Source organism: Leopardus geoffroyi, chromosome C3, assembly GCF_018350155.1.
Source record: "Leopardus geoffroyi isolate Oge1 chromosome C3, O.geoffroyi_Oge1_pat1.0, whole genome shotgun sequence".
In the NCBI taxonomy this organism is placed as follows: domain Eukaryota; kingdom Metazoa; phylum Chordata; class Mammalia; order Carnivora; family Felidae; genus Leopardus; species Leopardus geoffroyi.
The window spans coordinates 129,344,148-129,366,578 of NC_059338.1; the positions used below are offsets into that span (position 1 = coordinate 129,344,148).

General features: G+C 34.5%; 1 protein-coding gene across 2 annotated transcripts in view; it reads right to left on the minus strand.

The window, feature by feature from the left end:
• Positions 1 to 995: 995 nt before the first annotated feature.
• The window catches only part of CRISPLD1 (cysteine rich secretory protein LCCL domain containing 1), a 48,417-nt gene continuing 26,981 nt past the window's right edge, over positions 996 to 22,431 (minus strand). Inside the window, exons 4-15 of one of the 2 annotated variants that reach the window (XM_045454842.1) lie at positions 22,039 to 22,171; positions 20,268 to 20,383; positions 19,503 to 19,603; positions 17,707 to 17,847; positions 17,428 to 17,488; positions 17,252 to 17,318; positions 16,912 to 17,042; positions 14,896 to 14,939; positions 14,730 to 14,802; positions 9,219 to 9,294; positions 4,676 to 4,806; positions 996 to 1,757 (exon numbers count right to left, since the gene is read on the minus strand). In XM_045454842.1, the coding sequence (XP_045310798.1) occupies positions 1,706 to 1,757; positions 4,676 to 4,806; positions 9,219 to 9,294; positions 14,730 to 14,802; positions 14,896 to 14,939; positions 16,912 to 17,042; positions 17,252 to 17,318; positions 17,428 to 17,488; positions 17,707 to 17,847; positions 19,503 to 19,603; positions 20,268 to 20,383; positions 22,039 to 22,171 (1,126 nt within the window). In that variant the 3' untranslated portion in view covers positions 996 to 1,705. Of the gene's footprint in view, positions 1,758 to 4,675; positions 4,807 to 9,218; positions 9,295 to 14,729; positions 14,803 to 14,895; positions 14,940 to 16,911; positions 17,043 to 17,251; positions 17,319 to 17,427; positions 17,489 to 17,706; positions 17,848 to 19,502; positions 19,604 to 20,267; positions 20,384 to 22,038; positions 22,172 to 22,431 lie in introns of those variants that run through there. The other variant, XM_045454843.1, reaches the window with a different exon arrangement.

Below are 22,431 nucleotides of genomic sequence, written 5' to 3' on the forward strand. Positions count from 1 at the left end.
GCAAAGTTTACATTTCAATCATGCTATTTAAGAAGATGTAATGTGTCTTTGGAAAAAAAAAATGTGCCCACAAATCTGCTTTAAATTTTGATATTTTTAACCTACAAATGCTTAAGTTTTGACTACTTATATTTTGAACTACTGAATTTCTGGCCAGTGCTTGATAAGTGATCATGACATTATTTTCTTTACCATTTGTTCTCCAGCAGCGGTCAATGTGAGCCTCTCTATTCTTGTTTTTCTATTATCTAGCTGTCTTGCTTTCCCAGATTCTGCATGAGATTTATCTCCCTTTTCTCTGCTCCTGAACACATAGTCACTTATTTTCTGAAAATGTATGAAGTATTTACTGTCTGGTCAATTTTTAGTAATTATTTTCTATCCTTCAGATTCTTTCCTCGTTTTATTCAAATTTTCCCTTGATACAATGCTTATAAATATATGATTATGTGGTCTCCTTTTTCATATACAAATACTTAAATAATCAAGTTGACTTCACAGACTTCTGGCATTAAGGATGTTATTTATATTAATGTCAGTAACCCAAGTTTAAAAGACTTGCAATAAGTTTGTTAATTTAAAATGATTTCTAAATCAAAATAAGGAAGAAATTAAACTAAAATTATTTTGAAACATGATTAATTTTAATATGTTTACAAGGAAAGAGTAAATTCACCAGCAGAAAAAAAAAAATTACCAAAATTAACATTTTACAGATTTTTAGTCTCAAAGCACAATACATTTTTCATAGAAACAAATATATCACCATCATAGGTACCATAATATGGAAACATTTATACACAAGGCCATTTACCATTAATAAAATCAGTGGCAATGGTGATGCAATACATTAGTTTATCTTTGTTAAAATTTGTGCTATTATACTTCCTGGCCTGCAGGAGTATTTGCCAGGATACAAAAGAAAAATGTGTGACCTCAGTTTGAACAACACATAGAAAGTTCTGGCTGCCTGTGCTTAACCCTATATTTACTATATTATCACTAGGAATGTTTTCATACCACTACTCTACTATGGAATAAATAGTTCATTCCACTTACTAGTAAAGCCATTCCCAAGGAATCAAACATTTTAATAGATTCATTTGGATATTAAGGAATTACTTTATACAAATAAGAAGTGCAATATCAGGACATAATATTCTATATGCCTAAACTTAACAGAAGAGAAAAACTATACAGGTATTAAGTGGAAAACAATTTCAGATTATTTGGAGTAGGTAATGGCATAGTACTGAACTGGGAAAAATGTGATAATATGGTTCCTTTCATTTTTTGAGAGTTGATTATATTTAAATGCACCAGATGATTTTCTGAGGGCCATTCACATTCAATGTTTAGATTCATTTTATTAGTGGCATATTCAAAGCACCATATAAAAGAACATGTGAAATGTAGAACAATCATGACTATGTAATTAACTATAGAAATAACTGCTAAGAAAATATAGCAATATTTAACACAGGATTTCTAAAAAACATTACATATTCATTACCTTTCCTGAAGCTAATAATGTCCCATGTTTTATTTTTACAGATTTTGTCTATCAAGATTTATATGCATTTGGCACTTTTTTGGGGGCTGAAAATAGTTGATATCTTCTGTACAGTAATGTTACAATTTTATACAAACTTCAGAAATATGGCATTTGGAATAGTCTTTACGATCCTCTTCCAAGTGTTCCATTTCACACGACAGCAAATACTCTGAATGCCTTTCCTCCTGGAGGATTCTGTAAACTGCAAAAAATACAAAAAGTATATTGATGTCATCTCTACATATAATCCTCCAAATAAATCATGCTTACTTATGACAGTCAAGAAAGCAGCTCTATGAATCCAGATGGCCAACTTTCTTAGGCTACTATAATTTATAGCTATTGGAAAGCCTGAGTGAGAATGACATAATTCTTTAAATCTCGGTTGTATGCTGAGCTGAAAGTTTACTAAAATTTAAGGTGCACAGTAATAATAGTATTTTATATAGAACTTAGTAGATTCCAGATCATGTTTTCCCATATTACCACCTTTGATTCTAATAAAACAGAGTTAGGCAGCTGTTTTTCCATTTTACTGGAGGAGTACTGAGATCCAGGTTTACAACTGACCAATATGGTTAAAAGTTAACTGCAAGTTGAGAAGACAGTGATAATTAAGCAATACTCTAGAATACTAACTTAGTATTTTTTAAGCCTGATGAAATTTAAATAATGTTGCCACCATACTTATTAATATTTTTAACATCTATAGTTTCAAGAAAAGTTTTAGTGAGGAATTTAGTGGTCAAATCTGAAAGGTCCTAAGAATTTCTTCACTGAAATGGAATCACGCATACAAGCACTCAATCTCATTTTAAACACAACGAATTTTAAAACACAAATTAAAAGTGATACAGAGTCATACATTTAATTCTTTCTTAAATTATTTATATTTTATTTGGCAATATCAGTTAAGATATGTTTCATTTAAATGCTTAAAAGGTAAAACATCGATAATACCATTAATTGTTGTTTAGTCTAATTAAATGTAAACTTTTGAAGTCTTTACATTTTTGCATGAAGTTTTTCTTAATAATAAAGAGGGGCTTTTAGAGATAAACACAATAAATGCTAAGAGGGAGACCAAGTGCAATTCCTTTTACATATATATTTACATACAAGAAAAGAAAGAGGAGAGTTTTTAGAGTGAAGAAGTATGAGGGTATCACAAGAGTGCACATAAACATGTACTCACACAGACACACTAGGTTTTTCATACAAGCAGATAGCCAATCAAAAGCCATACTCATCTATAGGACACTGACAGAGTACTCTAGAAAGTAGATGTGTTTGGTGTACTTATTCTTTGTACACAGTGATACACTGGAAAAATGCATATTCCTTAGTCTACAGACCTACTGCTGAACCCAAGCTCTGAGACTGACTAGTTAGAAGAGCTTGGGCACATCATTTAACCTTTATGAGCCTAAGTTAACCCATTTATTAAATCAGGGTTTACAGAATTGACTTTACCGGGCCATTGGTGGAGCTGAGCTACTAAAAGTGCTCAGCAGTGTCTGGGAAATTCATAGTAGGTGCTCAAAAATAATTATTATTCTCAGTTTTCTCAGGATATCATCTTATACTTTTAGAATAAATATAAGAAATAGGACAGGTAAATGAAACACCACTTAGTTTTAGCTTATTAAATTGCCTATCACCCTCTACAACTCAAAAATGTAGTTTATACATATCTATTTTATATATATCATACAATATATATTATATATATAATGTGTATATATTAAGTGCTGTGTATGTGTGTGTTTCCATTTTACAGAAGACATTCCTAGGATCTTTCAGATTTGACCATTAAATTTCCTCACTAAAATTTTTCTTGAAACCAGGGCACCTGGGTGGCTCAGTCGGTTGAGCATCCGACTCTTGACTTCAGCTCAGGTCACTATCTCACAGTTTGTGAATTCAAGCCCCATATCAGGCTCTCCGCTGTCAGTGCAGAGCCTGCTTCGGATTCTCTCTCTCATTTCCCCCACTCACTTGTGCTCTCTCTCTAAATAAACTTAAATTTTTTTCTTGAAACCATAGATGTTAAAAATATTTATCAGTATGATAGCAACATGATTTAAATTTTGTCAGACTTAGGAAACAATAAGTTAGTGCTCTAAACTATTCCTATGAACCACATGAGTCAGGTTATGGAGAAATCACCTTCTTAACAATGGCTTCTTGATATGGTCTGCTGAAAATAGATGGTAAATGCAAAGCTGTCTTTTTATAAAGATGGCACTCAGAAGGTTATGTGGAAGTCAATCTAGATACCCTGCATGGCACATCCTTTGGTGTCCGTTAGAGAAACTTTACCGTAGATGTGGAACCTCCACTAGCAATTCTGAAGAATCCAGTAAATGTCTAAAAGTTAGAAATTTTTCTGTATCCATACAATATACATAAGAGCTAATATTATTTGTACAGGTACAAATGATTTGAAAAATCACTATAGGTTCTGTGCTCTTAACTTACTTGATAATAAGTTACTTGATACTTAACTTACTTGATAAAGTAAGTCATACGAATTTTCCCAAACCACAAAAATATATAATACTAATGGACCAAATACTATGAGATGACCAGAAAGCATGGATTTATGTCATAATAGATATCCAACTTCCAATCAAACAGAGAATTTGGTTCTGGAGAAAATCAGACTCACTCTTTTATCAAATACTTTGTCATATAACCGGATTAGAAAAATATTCAGTGCCCTGCTCACCTAGAAAGAATTACATATAAAAACTAATCTAGAAAATCCAAAGGAGGATGAAAGAAATTTCCTTATTAACAATTAACAAAAGAGTGGTTCTGACTCATAATCCGATTTTCATGTTGATTTTTATAAGCTTGGAGGAGACAGGCACCTCTGGTACTTCAGATTCTCCCATCCCTGGAAGACCAACTATTTCAGTGTGCAAAGGAAACACACTGGCACAGCCACATAACTCCAAACCCATACTAAAGTGAGTTGGTTATAAAGCAAGCATAAAGGTGTACGTATGTATGTGTAGAGAAAGAGAAAGAGAGACAGACACGGGAGGAGAGAGGGAGAGAGACTCTGAGTATATAAAATACAAAATATATATGTAAACAGATTTTTAAATTTACCTTTCTGAGAAGATTCCATTCTGAAAAGACGCAGTGTAAGTCTTTCTTTTGTCCACAGGCATGACGTCAACATAACCACCATGATTTCGAACCACCCCAGCATGTACTGCTGCTCTGCAGATACTGGACAGCTGAGGCAACAAGGGAAAACCCACCGTTATTAGGAAATTCCTGCTGAACTTGTCCAGTCTACTCTTCTGTTGGACCAAAGTCACTGGCACCTGTCTCTATACAGATAGTCAGCAGTTACAGGTTGATGTTCTGTGCATAAAGGAATGTTGCAAAAGTCACAGAGTTAAAGCCAATTCTGAGAAAGTCTGAAAGCAGATCTCAAGGGTGGCCACAATGGTAAACTCCCATCACCGTTTAATCTAACAAACACTTGCCTTTCCAAACATCAGGCTTTTTCTATAGTGGAAGTAAGTAATCAGATACAAATTTGCTCTTTTTATCTCTTTTTTAAATGTTTATTTTTGAGAAAGAGACAGAGAGAGAGAGAGAGAGAGAGAGAGAGCGCGCGCATGAGCAGGGAGGGGTAGAGAAAGAGGGAGACACAGAATCCAAAGCAGGCTCCAGGCTCTGAGCTGTCAGCACAGAGCCCAACATGGGCTCAAATTCATGAACTGTGAGACCATGACCTGAGCCAAAGTTGGAAGCTTGACCAACGGACCTACCCAGGCATCCCTGCTCCTTTTATCCCTTAAATTTTAGCTTTTGCTAGTCACTCTGAACAAATGTTAACAGGTTACATTATCTGTACTTGGTTTATGTTCATTTTTGTCTTATTAACAGATAATAGTTCTGTATACCTTTACGGTTCCTTTTCCAAAATACAAGTGTGTATTAAATGGGGAGTTTTCTTCTATTAAATAATATAGCCTACACAGAGAAAATTTAACCATGAAGCAAAATATAAAGAACAATCACAGCTTCCAACCTATATCTGCAATGTCTATTACCTTGGTTTGAATGGTCTGACATGAGGCACTATGTTTACATTGTACCAGTTATACCTTCTTAATTGAACTGGAATTCTACAGAAGAGAAAATTATTGTTTCAGGTCCATGTTTTTAAAACTATTATCTACGGACTTCTAAAGGTTGACTTTTTTTTTTTTTTTTTTTTTTTTTTTGCCCCATTCAAGACTTCTCCAGATTTTAACATTTGCTTTAATCCTAATGTTCTACCAAAATTTGTCAATAGCTGAATACAGCCTGAGGAAATCCCACAAAATGAAACACTTGAACTGTTTCTGTATGAAACAATCCCCCCTCATATCCCAGGGGTCTTTTCTGATCGTACTAGTGTGTTCTATTTTTCTCTCTATGCACATGTGAGTGACTTAATGTGCTTTTTTAAGTTCACATAAGCATGTGCATCTTACATGACCTTGCTTTATTACTGTGCTCTGAACTTTGTGGCATCAGTCAGAACTTATTAGATCAGAGAGCCTGAATGCCAAGCTGTTTAATCCTTTTCATGCTTTTGCTATATCAAAAAATACCATATATCTAAAACCTCGTATCGTTACTCCGAAGAGGCATTTTATTCACAGTTTAAAGTTCCTCACTGATTTAATATTTGTATCCAATATGGTTCATAACAGATGAAATTAAAAATAATTTTGTACGCATTTCAGTATTTATCTTGCTCTGTTAAAAGAGTATTATCAGCATTTTCCCCAAGGCATAAAAGTGCTTACATATAACATTCACTAAATCCAAGCACTTAATATGTTTTGAAACTATTGTTTTGCCCATAACTACGCAGTCAGCAGGCATTCCTATTTGAGTTCAAAGGTCAGAAGAGATTTTCTTTTTATACCCGTACTTTGTAAGAATTAACATATCACGAAAAAAAGAATTTATCTGTGAAAACACTGGAACACTTTTAATGAATGCAGAAATTAACTTTACTTGTAACAAATGAGAAAAATTCAAAGCAATAAAATGTACAAGTAGTAACGGAAAGAAACAGAGAGAGAGAAAGGTGGAGGGGTTGAGGCAGAGAGAAGATATTTTTCCATATCTTGTATTTAAAGAAATAATATATTTTGTGTGGGGGGGGGGAGGGGGAGTTTGGTAGTTAATGCTTGAATCTCTGAATCTGCACTGACCACATAATAGTAGTCCTTGCATTTCCAACTAACTCTTAAAATGATTTATACAATCATTTCCTATACATAATTGCCTATGCAGTCCAATAAGGTAGGAAGATAAAATGATCTCAAGACACAAAGTCTAACAAAACCTAAACTCTAGAAAAATAGACGGCCTATAGGTATAAGAGGGTATAGGATATTATGAAAGATTTTCACCGGGCATGATTAAAATTTAAAGTTTGGTGCTTAAAGGGACAATCTAAAAAGAATAACTTCTTCTGAAATCTTTGAAGATTCTAGATAGGCTTATTCATGTACATTTATGGATTTATTTCTTCAACAAATATTTATGTGCAAGGTATTTGCTAAATTTCTGATGTCACTGTGTGCTCTAAGTTTTGTTAAGGCAGGATATAATTCTGTCTTGTTCACAGGTTGGCATACATCAAACTGTTAATAAAAAATGACGCTCCAATTGCCTGGCTGTTGCCCTCATGGAACTTCAAAATAATAAAAGAGATAGAGAAACAGTCATAACACTAACAGAATCAGGTAAGTGCTAAAAGTAAAAAAAAAAAAAAAAATAAAGTTCTAGGGGTTGAAAGAAGGGCTATGTAATACATGTAGTAGGAGATCCAGCAAAACACTCCACAGAGAAAGTGGCAATAAATTAGGACGTGAAGAATGACCATGATTTTAACAGACAGGAAGATAAGTAAAGCATGAGGACTAATAAATTATTATACCAGCATGGCCTTTTAAGCTGAAAATAAGTACAGGGCAAAGCTGAAGCCTGGGAGGGACTCAGATGTGGAGAACAATTGCAAAGGTAAAGCTGAATGAAAACAAACCCTGGACTTCAATGAACTCACCAACAGAAATAAGGTGGTAAATACTATTTCAGGTCTCTTTTTACAAACCTATTTCCATGGTATTCTATTGAATATGTGCTTCAAGAGTATATTTCCTGAATTTGTTTTTGCAACTCTCTGGCTTAGAAATTTGTAACGGTTTCTAAATGTCTGCCACATAAAATCTAAACTCATCAACATGCATTCAGACTCTCCATTTACATGTTTCAAGAGCCGGATACCCCACCCCTCACATAAAATTGGCTGCAACCCCTTTTAGATTCAATGCTCACCTGTTCAAAGATAAGCAAACCTATGTGTTATGCATACATCTTGCTTGCTGTCATCTCCCCGTTTTTGTAAATGTTGTTCATCCCACCTAGAATGTGTCCCTAATCCAATTCCCCAACCCACACTTGAAACCTGGCTCAAAAAGCACTTGTCCATACCAAAGGCCTCCCAGCTAAGAGTCCTTGTCCAACCCAGTAATGTTGTCCATTATAACATCCCCTCAAGTGCTTTCTTTTCATATGTATTTTAACATATTATCTGTTCTTGATTTTATGGTGCTCTTTAAATCTTGCCATTTGCAACAATATGGACGGAGCTACAGTGTATTATGCTAAGTGAAATAAGTCAATCAGAGAAAGACAAATACCATATGATTTCACTCATATATGGAATTTAAGAAACAAAACACATGAATATATGGGAAGGGGTAAAAAAGAGGAGAGAGGGAAACAAACCACCAGAGACTCAATGACAGAAAACAAACTGTGGATTGATGGAGGGACGTGGGTGGGGGATGGGCAAGATGGGTGATGGATACTAAAGAGGGCACTTTTTGTGATGAGCACTGGGTGTTGTATGTAAGTGATGAATCACTGAATTCTACTGAAACTAATATTACACTGTATGTTAACTAAAAGTTAAATTTAAAAAACTGGTAAAAAAAAAAAGTAAAAATTTTTAAAACAAAAGAAAAACATGTTCCCTTGGCAGTGTAAGATATTGTTCATACATTTGACAATCTCTTAATTATCAAGTTTACACTACAAATACTGAAGAACCAAAAGGAAGATTTAAAAAAACAAAATGAGGGGCACTTGGGTGGCTCAGTCGGCTAAGTGTCTGACTCTTGATCTTGGCTCAGGTCATGATGTGGTTCCCGAGATACAGCCCCATGTGCTAACACTGTGGAGTCTACTTGGGTCTCTCTCTCCCTCTCTCTGTCCCTCCTCTGCTCTCTCTCTCTTTCAGAATAAATAAACTTCAAAAAATAAAAAATAATAAAAATACAAAATGAATTTTCCTTCAGAAGGATGCCTCTGGTCTATTTCAAAAGTGTCTGATATAACATATATGGGCAGGACATAAAAAAATTTTGGTAAAAATAAATTATTATGCACTCATATTTGCATAAGAATAGTTGTTTTTCAGTGTTATTATTGATTAGCTTCTCTGAGAATATGTATACCAACACAGAATCTGTTTCCTTTTTCTATATATAAATGTATATACATACATTTAAATATTGTGTAAACACATATATACATGAATACCGAGAGCTGCATAAATTAAGATACTTACATCAGAATAAACTCGAGTTCCAATTACACGAGCATAATGTGGATTTGCCTGCATACAGTTACGAGGACAGTAGACTCTGAAAAAAAAAATATATATATATATATACAAATATTAAGTAGCGGGTTTCTTTAGCCATTCTTACTCATAAGACCACAGACATGCATACACAAATGTTAACAGCATTCTCACCCTATTCATTTTTTTTTCTAAAATAGGTCAATTGTAGAAGCCAGTAGATGCAATTGCTTCTGCTTAATTTACCCATTTCCAGCTTTTGGCACAAATGTGTTTCTTTTATTTTCTAACTTAACCAGGAAGCTTTCTAATTTAGGGGTTAAGCAGAAAGACACATCAGGTTGTATCTCTCAGTATCTGGGAACTGTACCCAATGTTTCTGTAGAATTTAATAAACAGCTAACTTGAAAAACTGACTCATTGTCTGACTCACACATCTAGCTTCTTTCTTCTATGTTCACATCTTCGGTACATCCTTCAATTCCATGGTTTTAATTATGATTATAAGTTACCGATTTCCAAATATGTATCCCCAGTTGAGACTTCCTAGTTCCAAATTTGTGTCCTACTGCTTATTCAACATCTCCACTAAAATCTAATAACAATTTCAAACTAAGGGTGTTTACAACCAAATTCCTAATCTTTTCCTCCAGTCCCCATATCTGTTCCTTATGTAGGCTTCATACAATAAATGGCAACTCCATTATTTCAGATCCTCAGGCCAAAAACTTTATTCTAGCTTTAATCCCTCTCTTTATCTCACACCTTACATTCAGTCCGCCAGCAATTTCTATTGGTCATCCATGAAATAAAATCAGAGCATCCCTAAACACCTCAGTTATTATAGCTCCAGGCTTTATCATCTGGTGTCTAGCTTACTGCTATAGGCTTTCCTATGATCTCCCTGCTTCCAACCTTGCCCCTTCCAGTGTTGGTTTTTTCCCACTTGAATTAAAGCACACAAGACCAATCATATCATTCTTCTGCTCCAAATACTCTAGTGGCTTTCCATCTCATTCAGAATAAGTGAAAAAAATCCCTACAATGGCCAATAAGTCCTGCATATCCTGTCCCCCCATTATCTTTCTGACTCCATATCCTCCTCCTCTTCCACTTCTTCCCCCAGATACAGTCATATTGGCCTGTCACTTCTCAAACATACAAAAATAGGCTCTTCCTCAGGGCCTTTGCACTTATCTTTCTCTGAGCATGGAATATTCTTTCTCCAGATATCCTATTGCCTTACTGTTATCTGATTGGCTTAGCTCATTTAAATAACATTTCCAAGGGACACATGGGTGGCTCAGTCGATGAAATGTCCGACTTTGGCTGCTCAGGTCATGATCTCAAGGTTCATGAGTTCGAGCTCTGTGTCACACTTACTGCTGTCAGCTTGGAGCCTGGAGCCTGCTTCAGATTCTGTGTCTCCCTCTCTCTCTGCCCCTCCCCCACTCATGCTCTATCTCTCTCTCACTTAAAAATAAATAAACATTAAAAAAATTTTTAAATAAAAAATAAATAACATTTCCAAAAGCTTTTTATTTCCACATAGGATCCAATTATCACTGTTCAATCAATCACATGATTAAAAACTCCACTCTGAGGGTTTAAGAAACTATCAAGTGGCACTTTTTTTTTTTTTAAATCAATGGGCTCTTTGATTCACACACACACACACACACACACACACACACACACACACACAAAAGGTTTGATTCACACTCACACACACACATAAAAGGACATTAAAAACTACATCTGGAAAAAAGGGAATTCATTTTAGTAAATAAATCAGAGTCTCAACAAAATGATTACATGAAAATCACTGTCTGATGAAGTAATCAATGATTTTACCAAAAGTATTCTAAACTCTTTTTTTAATGTTTATTGATTTTTGAGAGAGTGAGACAGATTGTGAGCAGTGGAGGGGCAGAGAAAGAGAGAGACACAGAATCCAAAGCAGGCTCCAGGCTCTGAGTTGTCAGCAAAGAGTCTGACAGGGGGCTCGAACCCACAAACCGTGAATTCATGACCTGACCTGAAGTCAGAGGCTCAACCCACTGAGTCAGTCAGGGGCCCCTTCCCCAAAGTATTCTAAAAATACTTCAATTGCAACTACCTTTACCAACTGAAGCAACTCCTTCCCAAGATAGCTTTTAAGAAACAGCTGCATTTCTTATTTCTAAAATCTGTATAATACTGTTTACTTTAGAGGATATATGCTTCTTATAGCATCTAAACCAGAAGCATTTAAATGTAAATAAATGAGTTTTATAACTTTAAATTAAAGAGTTGATTTTTATAAAAGATGCTGTTGGGGGTTTCTATAGGAGGAAAGTTGTCCCCATTGAATGTGAAATTTTCTATGTGTGTTTGAGAACAGGTGGGCATTCACTGCCCATCCTATGGTAGTAATAGGTGCTCAGCCCTTAGGATCATACTGTGCTGGCTCTACCTTGACCATATTTGGCACTTGGTTTGTGGAAGGCCAAGGTGAGTAGCTCCAAACCGAGATAGTTTCTACTTAGGCAAGTTCAGATCGAAGATAGACTGAAGGAGGTTTTTACTTGATTGTGTTCTAATCTCTGGTTATAACACCTTGTTATGTGTTACTAAGAATGTAGACAGTGACCTGGTAAACATTCTTTTATATACAATTTACTTATAAGCATTGAATAAAAATGTATCAACATTTTAGTGATACCTGCTTTTACATTTTGGACATTCAATAGGCTTCAAAGCTCTAATTATTTATAGATACATGTTAAGCATGATGCGATTTCTGCCGTCCCCCTCCATGTGTCATCCCCAGGCCAGAAAAAAAGATTTCTAATAACACACACAAACACATGATACTTATAAGGTTATGGTACTGAATCATAGAGATTGCTTATTTGGGTCTATTCTATCAGCTATGGAACCTCTCAAGGACACAACTATACAGGTAAATATTGTTTCTTCATGCTCATCTTGAGTTAATTTCCTTTCGTTTATTTGCCCTGGGCATTTTCTCCCCAAAAGATTTGTCTCAACTTATTTAAGTTATATGAAATTCTGAAACAGATGTACCAACCACATGGTTCCCTAAAAGTTATAAACTGTCATATAAATAATGTGTTATAACATAATTTATGAAACTATTAAAAATTTTATATGAGAAAAGACAACCCTTTGTTTCAGTAGTCTCTAAAAGGAAACAGAAGGGTGAATTTCCAGACTACATAAGGTCAAAATTATGTATAAATCATTACTTCTACCAATTTGTTACGTTGGTAGCAGTAAAAGATAAAGTTTAACTAGAAGAATTTTTCTTTTGGGGCAATATTTCCCTTTCTGGAATAACCAAAGAAACAGGAAAAATGCATTAACAGTCTACTTGAGTGATTTTCTGTTTATTTTGGAACAATATTACTATAAATTTATGCCACACACATTAAAATTGCCATTTACTTAGCATCTACTAGAGGAAGGCTTTATGCTGGAATACTCTGTCGGGATTATCCTTACTATTTGGTCCTCATAGCCTAATCACATGGCTGAGAGGGCCTAGCATTATACTGTACATAGTTGGTATTTCATAAATATTTATTAATGGATAATTCTAAATTATTTATGAGAGATGGAGACAGAATGAGTGGAGAAGGGTCAGAGAGTGAGGGAGACACAGTATCTGAAGGAGGCTCCAGGCTCTGAGCTGTCAGCACAGAGCTTGACACGGCACTTGAACTCACAAACCATGAGATCATGACCTCAGCTTAAGTTGGACGCTTAACCGACTGAGACACATAGGTGCCCCAAGAAGTACCCACTTCTTACATCATCACAGTCTTTTATTGCCTTGTGAACAACCAATATTATTCTTTAAGTAAAACATTACCTTAGTTTTAAAAGGTTAAGTGAAGGGGTGCCTAGGTGGTTCAGTCGGTTATGCATCCGACTTCAGCTCAGGTCATGATCTCGCAGCTCGTCAGTTCGAGCCCCACATCAGACACTCTGTGCTGACAGCTCAGAGACTGGAGTCTGCTTCAGATTCTGTGTCTCCTTCTCTTTCTGCCCCTCCCCCACTCATGCTCTCAAAAATAAATAAACATTAAAAATTTTTTTAAAAATAAAAGGCTAAGCGATGAAGCTTTTCCAAAATAAACTTTTCCATAAAAAGTGAGCTCCTTCAGCTTTTTAGTAACTACAGTTTATCAATTATAATTCTATCTCAAATCTCAGTATTGGTTCTTGGAATTAATATGTGATTTCCTTGTATTAATGGAAGAAATGTGGATAGAAATAAGAGTGGATATGAAAAGACCTTCTTCATTTTTCCTATGTACGATTATGACTTATAGCCATAATACTTCTAACAATTTTCACCTTAGCGTGGTCAAGATAAATGAAGCACTCTTTATTTTTTTAATGTTCATTTTTGAGAGAGAACGAGAGAGGCAGAGTGCAAGCGGGGGAGGGGCAGAGAGAGACAGAAACACAGAATTCAAAGCAGGCTCCAGGCTTGAGCACAGAGCCCGTTGTGGGGCTCGAACTCACAAACCGTGAGATCATGACCCGAGCCGAAGTCAGACGCTTAACCGACTGAGCCACCCAGGCGCCCCAGAAGCACTCTTTCATTAGTGTGTAGTAGATAAACTCCATTATAATTTTTAAAAAGACAGTATACAAAACAAAAATAAAAGAAAGGCAGAAGATGGGCTTTTTGACAAACCAATCTCAATTAGATTTATCTAATTTAGGAAGTGGATGGAAATACTTAAAAATATGTGTGTCATTATAGTTTCAGTGGTAATGACTTGTTGCAGACTGAATGTTTGTGTCCCCCCAGATTCATATGTTGAAGCCCAACTCCCATTGTGATGGTATTTGGAGATGGGCCTTTATGGAGTTAATTAAGGTTAAATGAGATCATCAGGGTTGGGCCTTGATCCCAAGAAAGGAGAGTCTCTCCTCTCTCTCTCTCTTTCTGTCTCTCTCAACCTACCTCCCCTGCGTTGTGAGGACACAAAGAGAAGGTACCATCTGGCAACAAGGAGAGAGGCTTCAGAAGAAACCAAAACTGCCAACACCTTGATCTCGTCTCCAGCTTCCAGAATTACGTGAAAATAAATTTCTATTTTTTACACCCCCCCCCCCCCCCCAGTCTATGGTATCTTGTTACAGCAGCCTGGGCAGACTAAGATATGTGAACATACAGAATATACAGAATACACGCACAGCCCTGGTATTACGGAACAGACAAAAGCACTCTGGCGTTTGGAGAAAGCACACTAGGAGTGTCTGGAGAGCAGGGAGTTCGTGATGAACCATGCTCCCTTTTGCTTCGCAGTTCAAGACCACAATTATAAATGGATAATTCTATCCATTCACAAGACCATACACCCCTCAAATCCTGGAGACAGCAGAAATCCAGGCAAAAACAGTTATCACAGAGTAAAAGCCCAATCCACGTATGTTCAATGGTCAAGAATAATGAGACAATTTAGAAAACATTACCTTGGGCAATGTGAAGCAGGCTTATGAAAGGGACAGAGCTGTTCCACAGTTGTCTCACAAGTGACAGCCTGAACTGAAGAATTAAAACACAAGACAATAAGCAACTCTTTGGCAATAATAACATGCAACGGGGTGGTAAGAAAATAAGGTTTAAAAAAGTGCTAACCTGTTACTTTAGAGACTGTGAAGGAATTAGCAGACTGATATTTGCTGAAAATAAGAACATAAAAATGTCAATCATTTTTTAGATGCATCATCATCAACATAATTTCTGGTATTTTTTCGGTCTGTGAATACTTTGTTTCTTCTTAAACATTCTTACTTAAATATCTAAATAAGCTGTAGTATAAGAATACATCATCTATTTTATGTTAAGTCCATATTAACTTCAAGTATGAACCAAATCAATACGAACCAAATTAATCATTCTTTTTTTTTTTTTTTTTTTTAAATTTTTTTTTTTTTTCAACATTTATTTATTTTGGGACAGAGAGAGACAGAGCATGAACGGGGGAGGGGCAGAGAGAGAGGGAGACACAGAATCGGAAACAGGCTCCAGGCTCTGAGCCATCAGCCCAGAGCCCGACGCGGGGCTCGAACTCACGGACCGCGAGATCGTGACCTGAGCTGAAGTCGGACGCTCAACCGACTGCGCCACCCAGGCGCCCCATAATCATTCTTGATATTAGAGGAGGATCTCTTCTCATGACTAATCTCAAAAGCATATAGATAATAGCAAAAAGCCACATAGATTTATATCTACATATTTGTTTCCTATTAAAATTAAAACTCTAACTATACTAATTCCCTGTCACCATTGAACAGAACTATTTAAACTCTCACAATGGGAAATACAAAGTAGTGTTATAAAAAGACTTTTAGATCATAAGTACCTAAAAGGAATGTGTGTTATTCATTTTTTTGTTCCCCCAGTACCTAGTAAAATGTCAACGATGAATGAATTCCTCTTTATTGTATGCATCATTAAAAAGCAGGATAGAAGAATAGGTATTCCATTATATATCAAAATTTTTAATTGGCTTAATTATACCCAGAGTTTCAGAAAAATATCTACTACAAAAGATAAAGCTTATTTGTGATAGTATTTTAATAGGAGACACCCTTCATGTTTCAAGTTTCTGTAATAAACAAAAATTAAGTTCAAACAAAAAAAAGTAAATAGGATCAATTTTCTTGAATCCAACACCCAATGTTTGGCTTACTGAAGCTCATAACTTTTGTTATTCATTGAAGGTAATTAATACATTTTACTGAATTAATAAGCCAATCAATAAATGCTTCTATATAGCTTTTGCTTAAGAGAGATTGCTAAGCACTGAAAACCATCCATAAAGCCTTTGAACAAAATTATTTACATAGAATAACATTCCATCAAATTTTCAAGAGTTTTTAATAAATTCTTTCTTATCATTATGAATCCTCCACTGTGGAGTCACGCAATTGTATAGTTAACAAAGGAAAGAAACTATGTCATACATCCTAAGAAAAGGAATTCCATATGAGGTTCAAAGTTTATTTTTTACACAGAAGAAACACACTACAAAGTTATTTCAAAAGGCCACATTTTTCTAACTTGTATAGAGTTTATATCAAAATATGCAGTGCTCTAAAAGAATATGTTTCATATATTTAATATGAGAAACATTTCAAAAGTTAATGCTTTTATGTTGAGTTAAATTACATTTAGATGGACAAAAGGTACATAGTATACATTTACATTTTAGAGAACTTTTCAAAATTCTCTTTTACCTACTAATATAGTTTATCTTATTAGCACAGTTACTGTTGCATGAAATAATCCATTTTCCATAAACAGGGCAGGAAAGTACACAAAACGATTAGCCTTCTCTGAGCTATATTATTTTATAGCTGAAAAATCTGTTGCTTTACATTAGGGATAACTGTAAATCTATACATCCTCAATGAAACTCCAGAAAATGTGGAGCTTTATTTAGCATGTTCTTTAGAAGCAGAAAATGTTCAACGTTGAATTTAGATACTTTGGCTCCTTTTTGTCTTTGAAATTACACAGCTGAAGTGAGCTGAAATGACAATTACCAAACTTCTCTATAAATTCTTCTATGCTTTGTTCTAAAAGAATTTGTCAACTCATTATTAAGATTTAAAATCATCTCATCCAAAAGGTCATTTGGGTACTTACCCAATTGTCTGAACACCATTTCTATTGGATTTGATGAAATAATGTTTTCTTCCTTGTCTAGTGATATCCACCCAACCACCATCATTGTCTATTATGCCATAATGAATTGCGGCTCTACAAATGCTGGATTGCTTAGAGAAAAAGGAAGGGAGAAAAGAATATTAACACACTAAGATTGCTACATAGGACACAACTAGCTATTACTTAAATGACTTTAAATTAAACAAACATATCTGAGCAAAATATCTATACTTCATATAAATCATTATGTTTGCATTAAAAAAATCAAACTTTATATAGAAAGATCCTGTTCCAAAATCATTATATTTATTATACTTACCATTTCATAATGTACACTGCCAATAACTTTGGCTTTACTATCCAAACAGCCAGCAGGGCATTCATATCTAGATGAAAGAAATCAGGAACAAAATTTAGTTTCTCTGAATGTTAGTGTGAAATAAAAATATTACTTGTATTTTGTCAGGTAATTTTGAAAATAAGGATAAACATTACCTATTGCAGGTTGTTCCCTTGCACTGATCTCTTAATCTTACTTCGCAAGAAACAATTTGGGCTGAAAAGTAAAAAAAAAAAAAAAAAAAAAAAAAAAAAAAAAAAAAAAATATATATATATATATATATATATATATACCAAAATAATTTAGATAATGTATAAGTCACTACAATTCATCAAGCTTTTGCCACTCTAAAAATGTCCAAATTAACAAAATATAGTTGCATCTGTCATCTACATAAACTTTAACATTTTTGTAAATAATGCAGAGCTCTTACACATTTGCTGTGTGCTTATGACTTCATTTCTGTTACTATCATCTGCTCTTGTCTGAACGTGGGTGTCCCGGACTTGTGACTGCTGCCGTTCAATTTCATTTGTTTCTTCTTCTTGAGGAGGGTAATACCTGTCTGATCCTTCTGTTAGAGAGAATGGATGTAAGAAATATGAATCCACCTTAAATGTGCACAAATCATCACATAATGGTATACCTTTATATGCCTGTGTAACATTTAAAACTAGAAAAATCTGTAGTTTCTTGGCACAGATTTTGGCTTGAGGTGGTGATCTTATGTACTGCGCTGGAGTAAATAAAATACATGGATAAGCCTTTGAGCTCTTGATTCATTTATGCTTAATAAATGAAAAAAATCGGCTAATATTAAATGGAGTCATTTCTAAACTTTGATTTATACTTAAGAGTGGTATCAGTGATTGCCTTTCATAATGCCACCATGAAGTCTACGCAGTGATCTGATGAAGTCAGGGCTTTCGTATGACATGAAATCATATTTTTAGGAGAATCACATTTAAAATTTCCAAAAGCGTCACATTTAAAATTCTCCCAATAGGAAATTTAGCTTAAAGAAGGACTGACATGCCCTTTTAATTTACTACAATATCAGTTTCCACGGAAAGGTTTTTCTCTTTTAGAAGGAAATTCAAAATGCAGAAATTTATGAGTTTAATTTTTTTCCAGGTTACTTATATCAAGGGCTTAACAGTGGCACAATTTGGAAAGGTGTGTTATTTTCATGTATGTCCAAGGACTCCGAACCTAGAAAAGGGAAGTATGACTTCAGAGGAAAGTCAGTTTTAAGTAAAATAGTGGCCACTGGTGAAGGGGCAAGTAAGTCAGAGGTTTAGGGATGGCCAAAAATGGAAAACAGACTCACACACAATGAAAAATGCTTCCAGGAATGCAAAATGACTCATATAACAGTGAAATACTATACTGTTACTTCTTGTCTGCTCATTATACTAATGAGCACTCAGTCATCAAGGGGAAAAAAGGCACATCTCTTTATGAATACTGAAAAAGAGCTGCATTTATTCATGTTTTCTAAAACACTTAGTCTACATTAATCTTCATTTGGTCATCAGGAAGAAAAAAGTACAAGGGAGTAGAAATGTTCACTCAGATGCCCAACAAGAGTGGAAGTTTTACAAAGCTTTATCATCTAAGTTTGCTCTTCATGTGCTGTAAACAGGACACTGCATTTATATGCACATTTTAGGACATTAAATGCATTTCAGAGCACTACTTTTACAATAGTTTTACAATACTATTTTATCTTTTTTATTTGTCATGTTGGCCATGAGAGATTATATACTCTGTAGCAAGAAGCAGAGAGTTAGTGTAATTCATTGACCATCATTCAGTAACATTCATGGATAGGTATATGGGCAAAAACTTTTAAAGTGTCAAAAATAAATTGCATTAGATTGCTAAATCCTTCAAAAATGAAGACACTTGTGAAAACAACTCTAGTCAATAATATATCAAGATTGCTTTTAAAAATGAAAATATACTTGTCACTCTAGGATAATCTCAAAGTAGAATTAGAAGTGGTTATGTGGAATAATGATGAAACTTTCTTTTAAATACAAATTTGCTATAATAGACATTCATATATTTTTAAAATATTTTTAATGGCTTCAGATATTTTAAATAGAGTTCTGGAAACTTTGTAAGTAATAATTAAATATGCTTTTTGCCTTTCAAGCACAAATTAATGCAGATGTTGGATTAAAATATAAATCAAACTGAATACTGTGACACAATAGCACATACCTTTGTAGCATAGATTTTCTCTGCAGCCTCCTCCAAAACTAGGTGGGCAGGCAGAACAGGGCCGTCCATGTTTATAGGGGGCGTGACCCCACCAGTTTCCCCTTAAAGAGAAGATCCACTCTAGTAAGAGGTAGTCTAATAACATAATTTATGAGACACTATAAAATATTACTATCTTCTAAATAACGACTTTGGTATGCATATTTAAATCATTTATATTTTTCATCGGAGTCCCTTTGGTTACTAGGTTTCTATGTAAACTGCTGCCTTATTATTTTGAAAACATTCTAAGTAATTGTTATGTACATTGTTAAAAATTACAAAATTAAACTTTTACAGAACACCGAACTCTATTATGGGATATTCATCTATATTCCATTCGTTTTAATAAACAGACTTGAGACTTAGATTTGACCCTAAGTACAGTTGTAATATTTTCAACATAATCATTCAATGGTCTTTACACAGGTGAAAATACATTTCTCAGTTAATCTATAGATGCTTTTCTCTAATAAATCCAAATTATTAAAAATACCTGTGGAATATAATAATATATAAAACTGAAGTCATAAAAATATAATCCCTGTGTTGACAAAGATCATATTTTCAATTTTCATATTCCTTTTAAGGGCTGAGGTTATGCATCAGGCAACCATAATTGTTGCCATATTAAGTAAACTGAGTTAAAGCAATATACTCAACTATATATATATGATAATACATATATACAAATTTACATATAAAAGTAATGTTTTGTCTACTTACTTTGGGGAATAGTTGCACACCAAGTAGACAGCTTTAGGCCATATTTGCCCCCAAATGTTCATGTTATGACACAAATTAATGGCACAGCCTATTCTGTTACTTGTTGCCCACACCACCTACATTAGAGAAAAGAAAATATATACACAATGGAATACTACTCAGCGATGAAAAAGAATGAAATCTTGCCATTTGCAACAATGTGGATGGAACTAGAGGATACTATGGTAAGCAAAGTAAGTGAGTCAGAGAAAGATATATGAGTTCACTCATCTGTGGAATTTGAGAAACTCAACACATGACCATAGGGGAAGGGGAAGGGGAAGGGGAAGGAAAACTAAGATAAAAACAGAAAGGGAGGCAAACCATAAGAGACTCAAATACAGAGAACAAACTGAGGGTTGCTTGGAGGGGCATTGGTGGCAGGGATGGGTTAAATGGGTGATGGGCATTAAACAGAGCACTTTTTGTGATGAACACCAGGTGTTATATGTAAGAGATGAATCACTGGGTTCTACTCCTGAAGCCAAGACTACACTGTATGTTAACTTGAATTTAAATTAAAAAAAAAACAAAACAATAACAAAAAAAAACCCAAAAAGCTTGGAAAAAGTAGGCTGAGATGAAGACAACAATATATATCAGAGAGAAATGTATAAAACTGAACTTGAGAAATGAATCTTTATCATTTAAGATGAAATAAGGCAATGCCAAAAGGATATTTTTCCTGAGGCTCTGGGCAGGGTTTAATTCAATCTGAAGAAGAGTGCTATGAGTAAATAACTCTAACTATAAAAAGTAAGCATCTTCAAAATATACATTTACTAAATAGTTCAAAAGTTACATCCTCACAAACCTAAATGCTATGTTAATGTTTCCATGAAAAAGCTTACCAAACAAAGGAACAGAATTTCACATCTTAAACTGTATTGGAACAAAAATTTATGGGTTCAATTTCTAATATAATGTGTATTTTTCACGGCACCACTGGTTATTATGGAATTCATCACTGATCTTAATCTTGTCACATGCAAAGGTAGACAGAACAATTTGCTTTATATTCACTAACAGTCAGCCATAAAAATGCTAGTAACTCAGGTCTGTGGTTTATCTAGTTGAATCCACCTTTCGTTGTTCAATTTAGAGGTTTAGAACTTATCCGATACGAAATGTGAACAATGAATAAAAAAAACAGGTAAATGCTGCACACAGGTCAATATTGAATGTCATGGTAAATAACCTATAGTTTTATTCTTTGTAAAATAAAAAATACTGAAGATGGTAAATTCCTCCTTGTTTGCATTTCCTGAGGCCAGACTAAACATGTTTTACATGTAAAATCATTGAAATAACATCTTTCTTTAGAATGTTTGTTTATTTTTGTGGGGGGGTGAGGGGCAGAGAGAGACGGGGGACACAGCATCAGAAGCAAGCTCTGCATTGCCAGCAGCAAGACTTATGTGGGGCTCGAAGTCACAAACCACAAGATCATGAGCTGAGTCGAAATTGGTCGCTCAACAGACTGAACCACCCAGGTGTCCCAAGATAATGTCTTTTTTTTAAACTGTCTTTTGGACTTTTTCTAATAATTACTTTTATCTTTTATAGAAATTGATAAACCTATTCTACAGACATCAATATCTTTTTTCAATAACCATACCAAATTCACTAAGAAAGACATCCACGTTCAGTATGTAAATTCAGTTGTGTAAATTCTGCTGCAGTTACACAAACTCAACTTAGAAAAATGAGGCGTAATATACCCAAAACATACCTGTGTATAATGAGTACACACAGGTCCAGAACATCTGAATGGACAATACGGGTTGCATTCGTGTTCATACGGGTAGCTAAAGTCTCTCACTTCATCATACCATGCTTGTACATGAAATGTTGGGGGTCTATATCTATTTGAGAGAAAATAACCACAAAGAGTGAGTAAAATTGGAGAAAAAGTAAAATCAAATATTGCAAAATGTATTGATAAAGTCTGGTAGAGAGAGACTCTTGTGTAAGTTATTAATCTTAAGTACTATGCCCATTACGTTACCACTACATCAATGGTTTAAAACAAAAACTAAGTCTAACATATTGCTGGTTATTCTGCTATTACTTTTATTTTGTTGGTGTGATTATTTGCTTTCTTTTTAGGCTTTAAGCCTCAGAA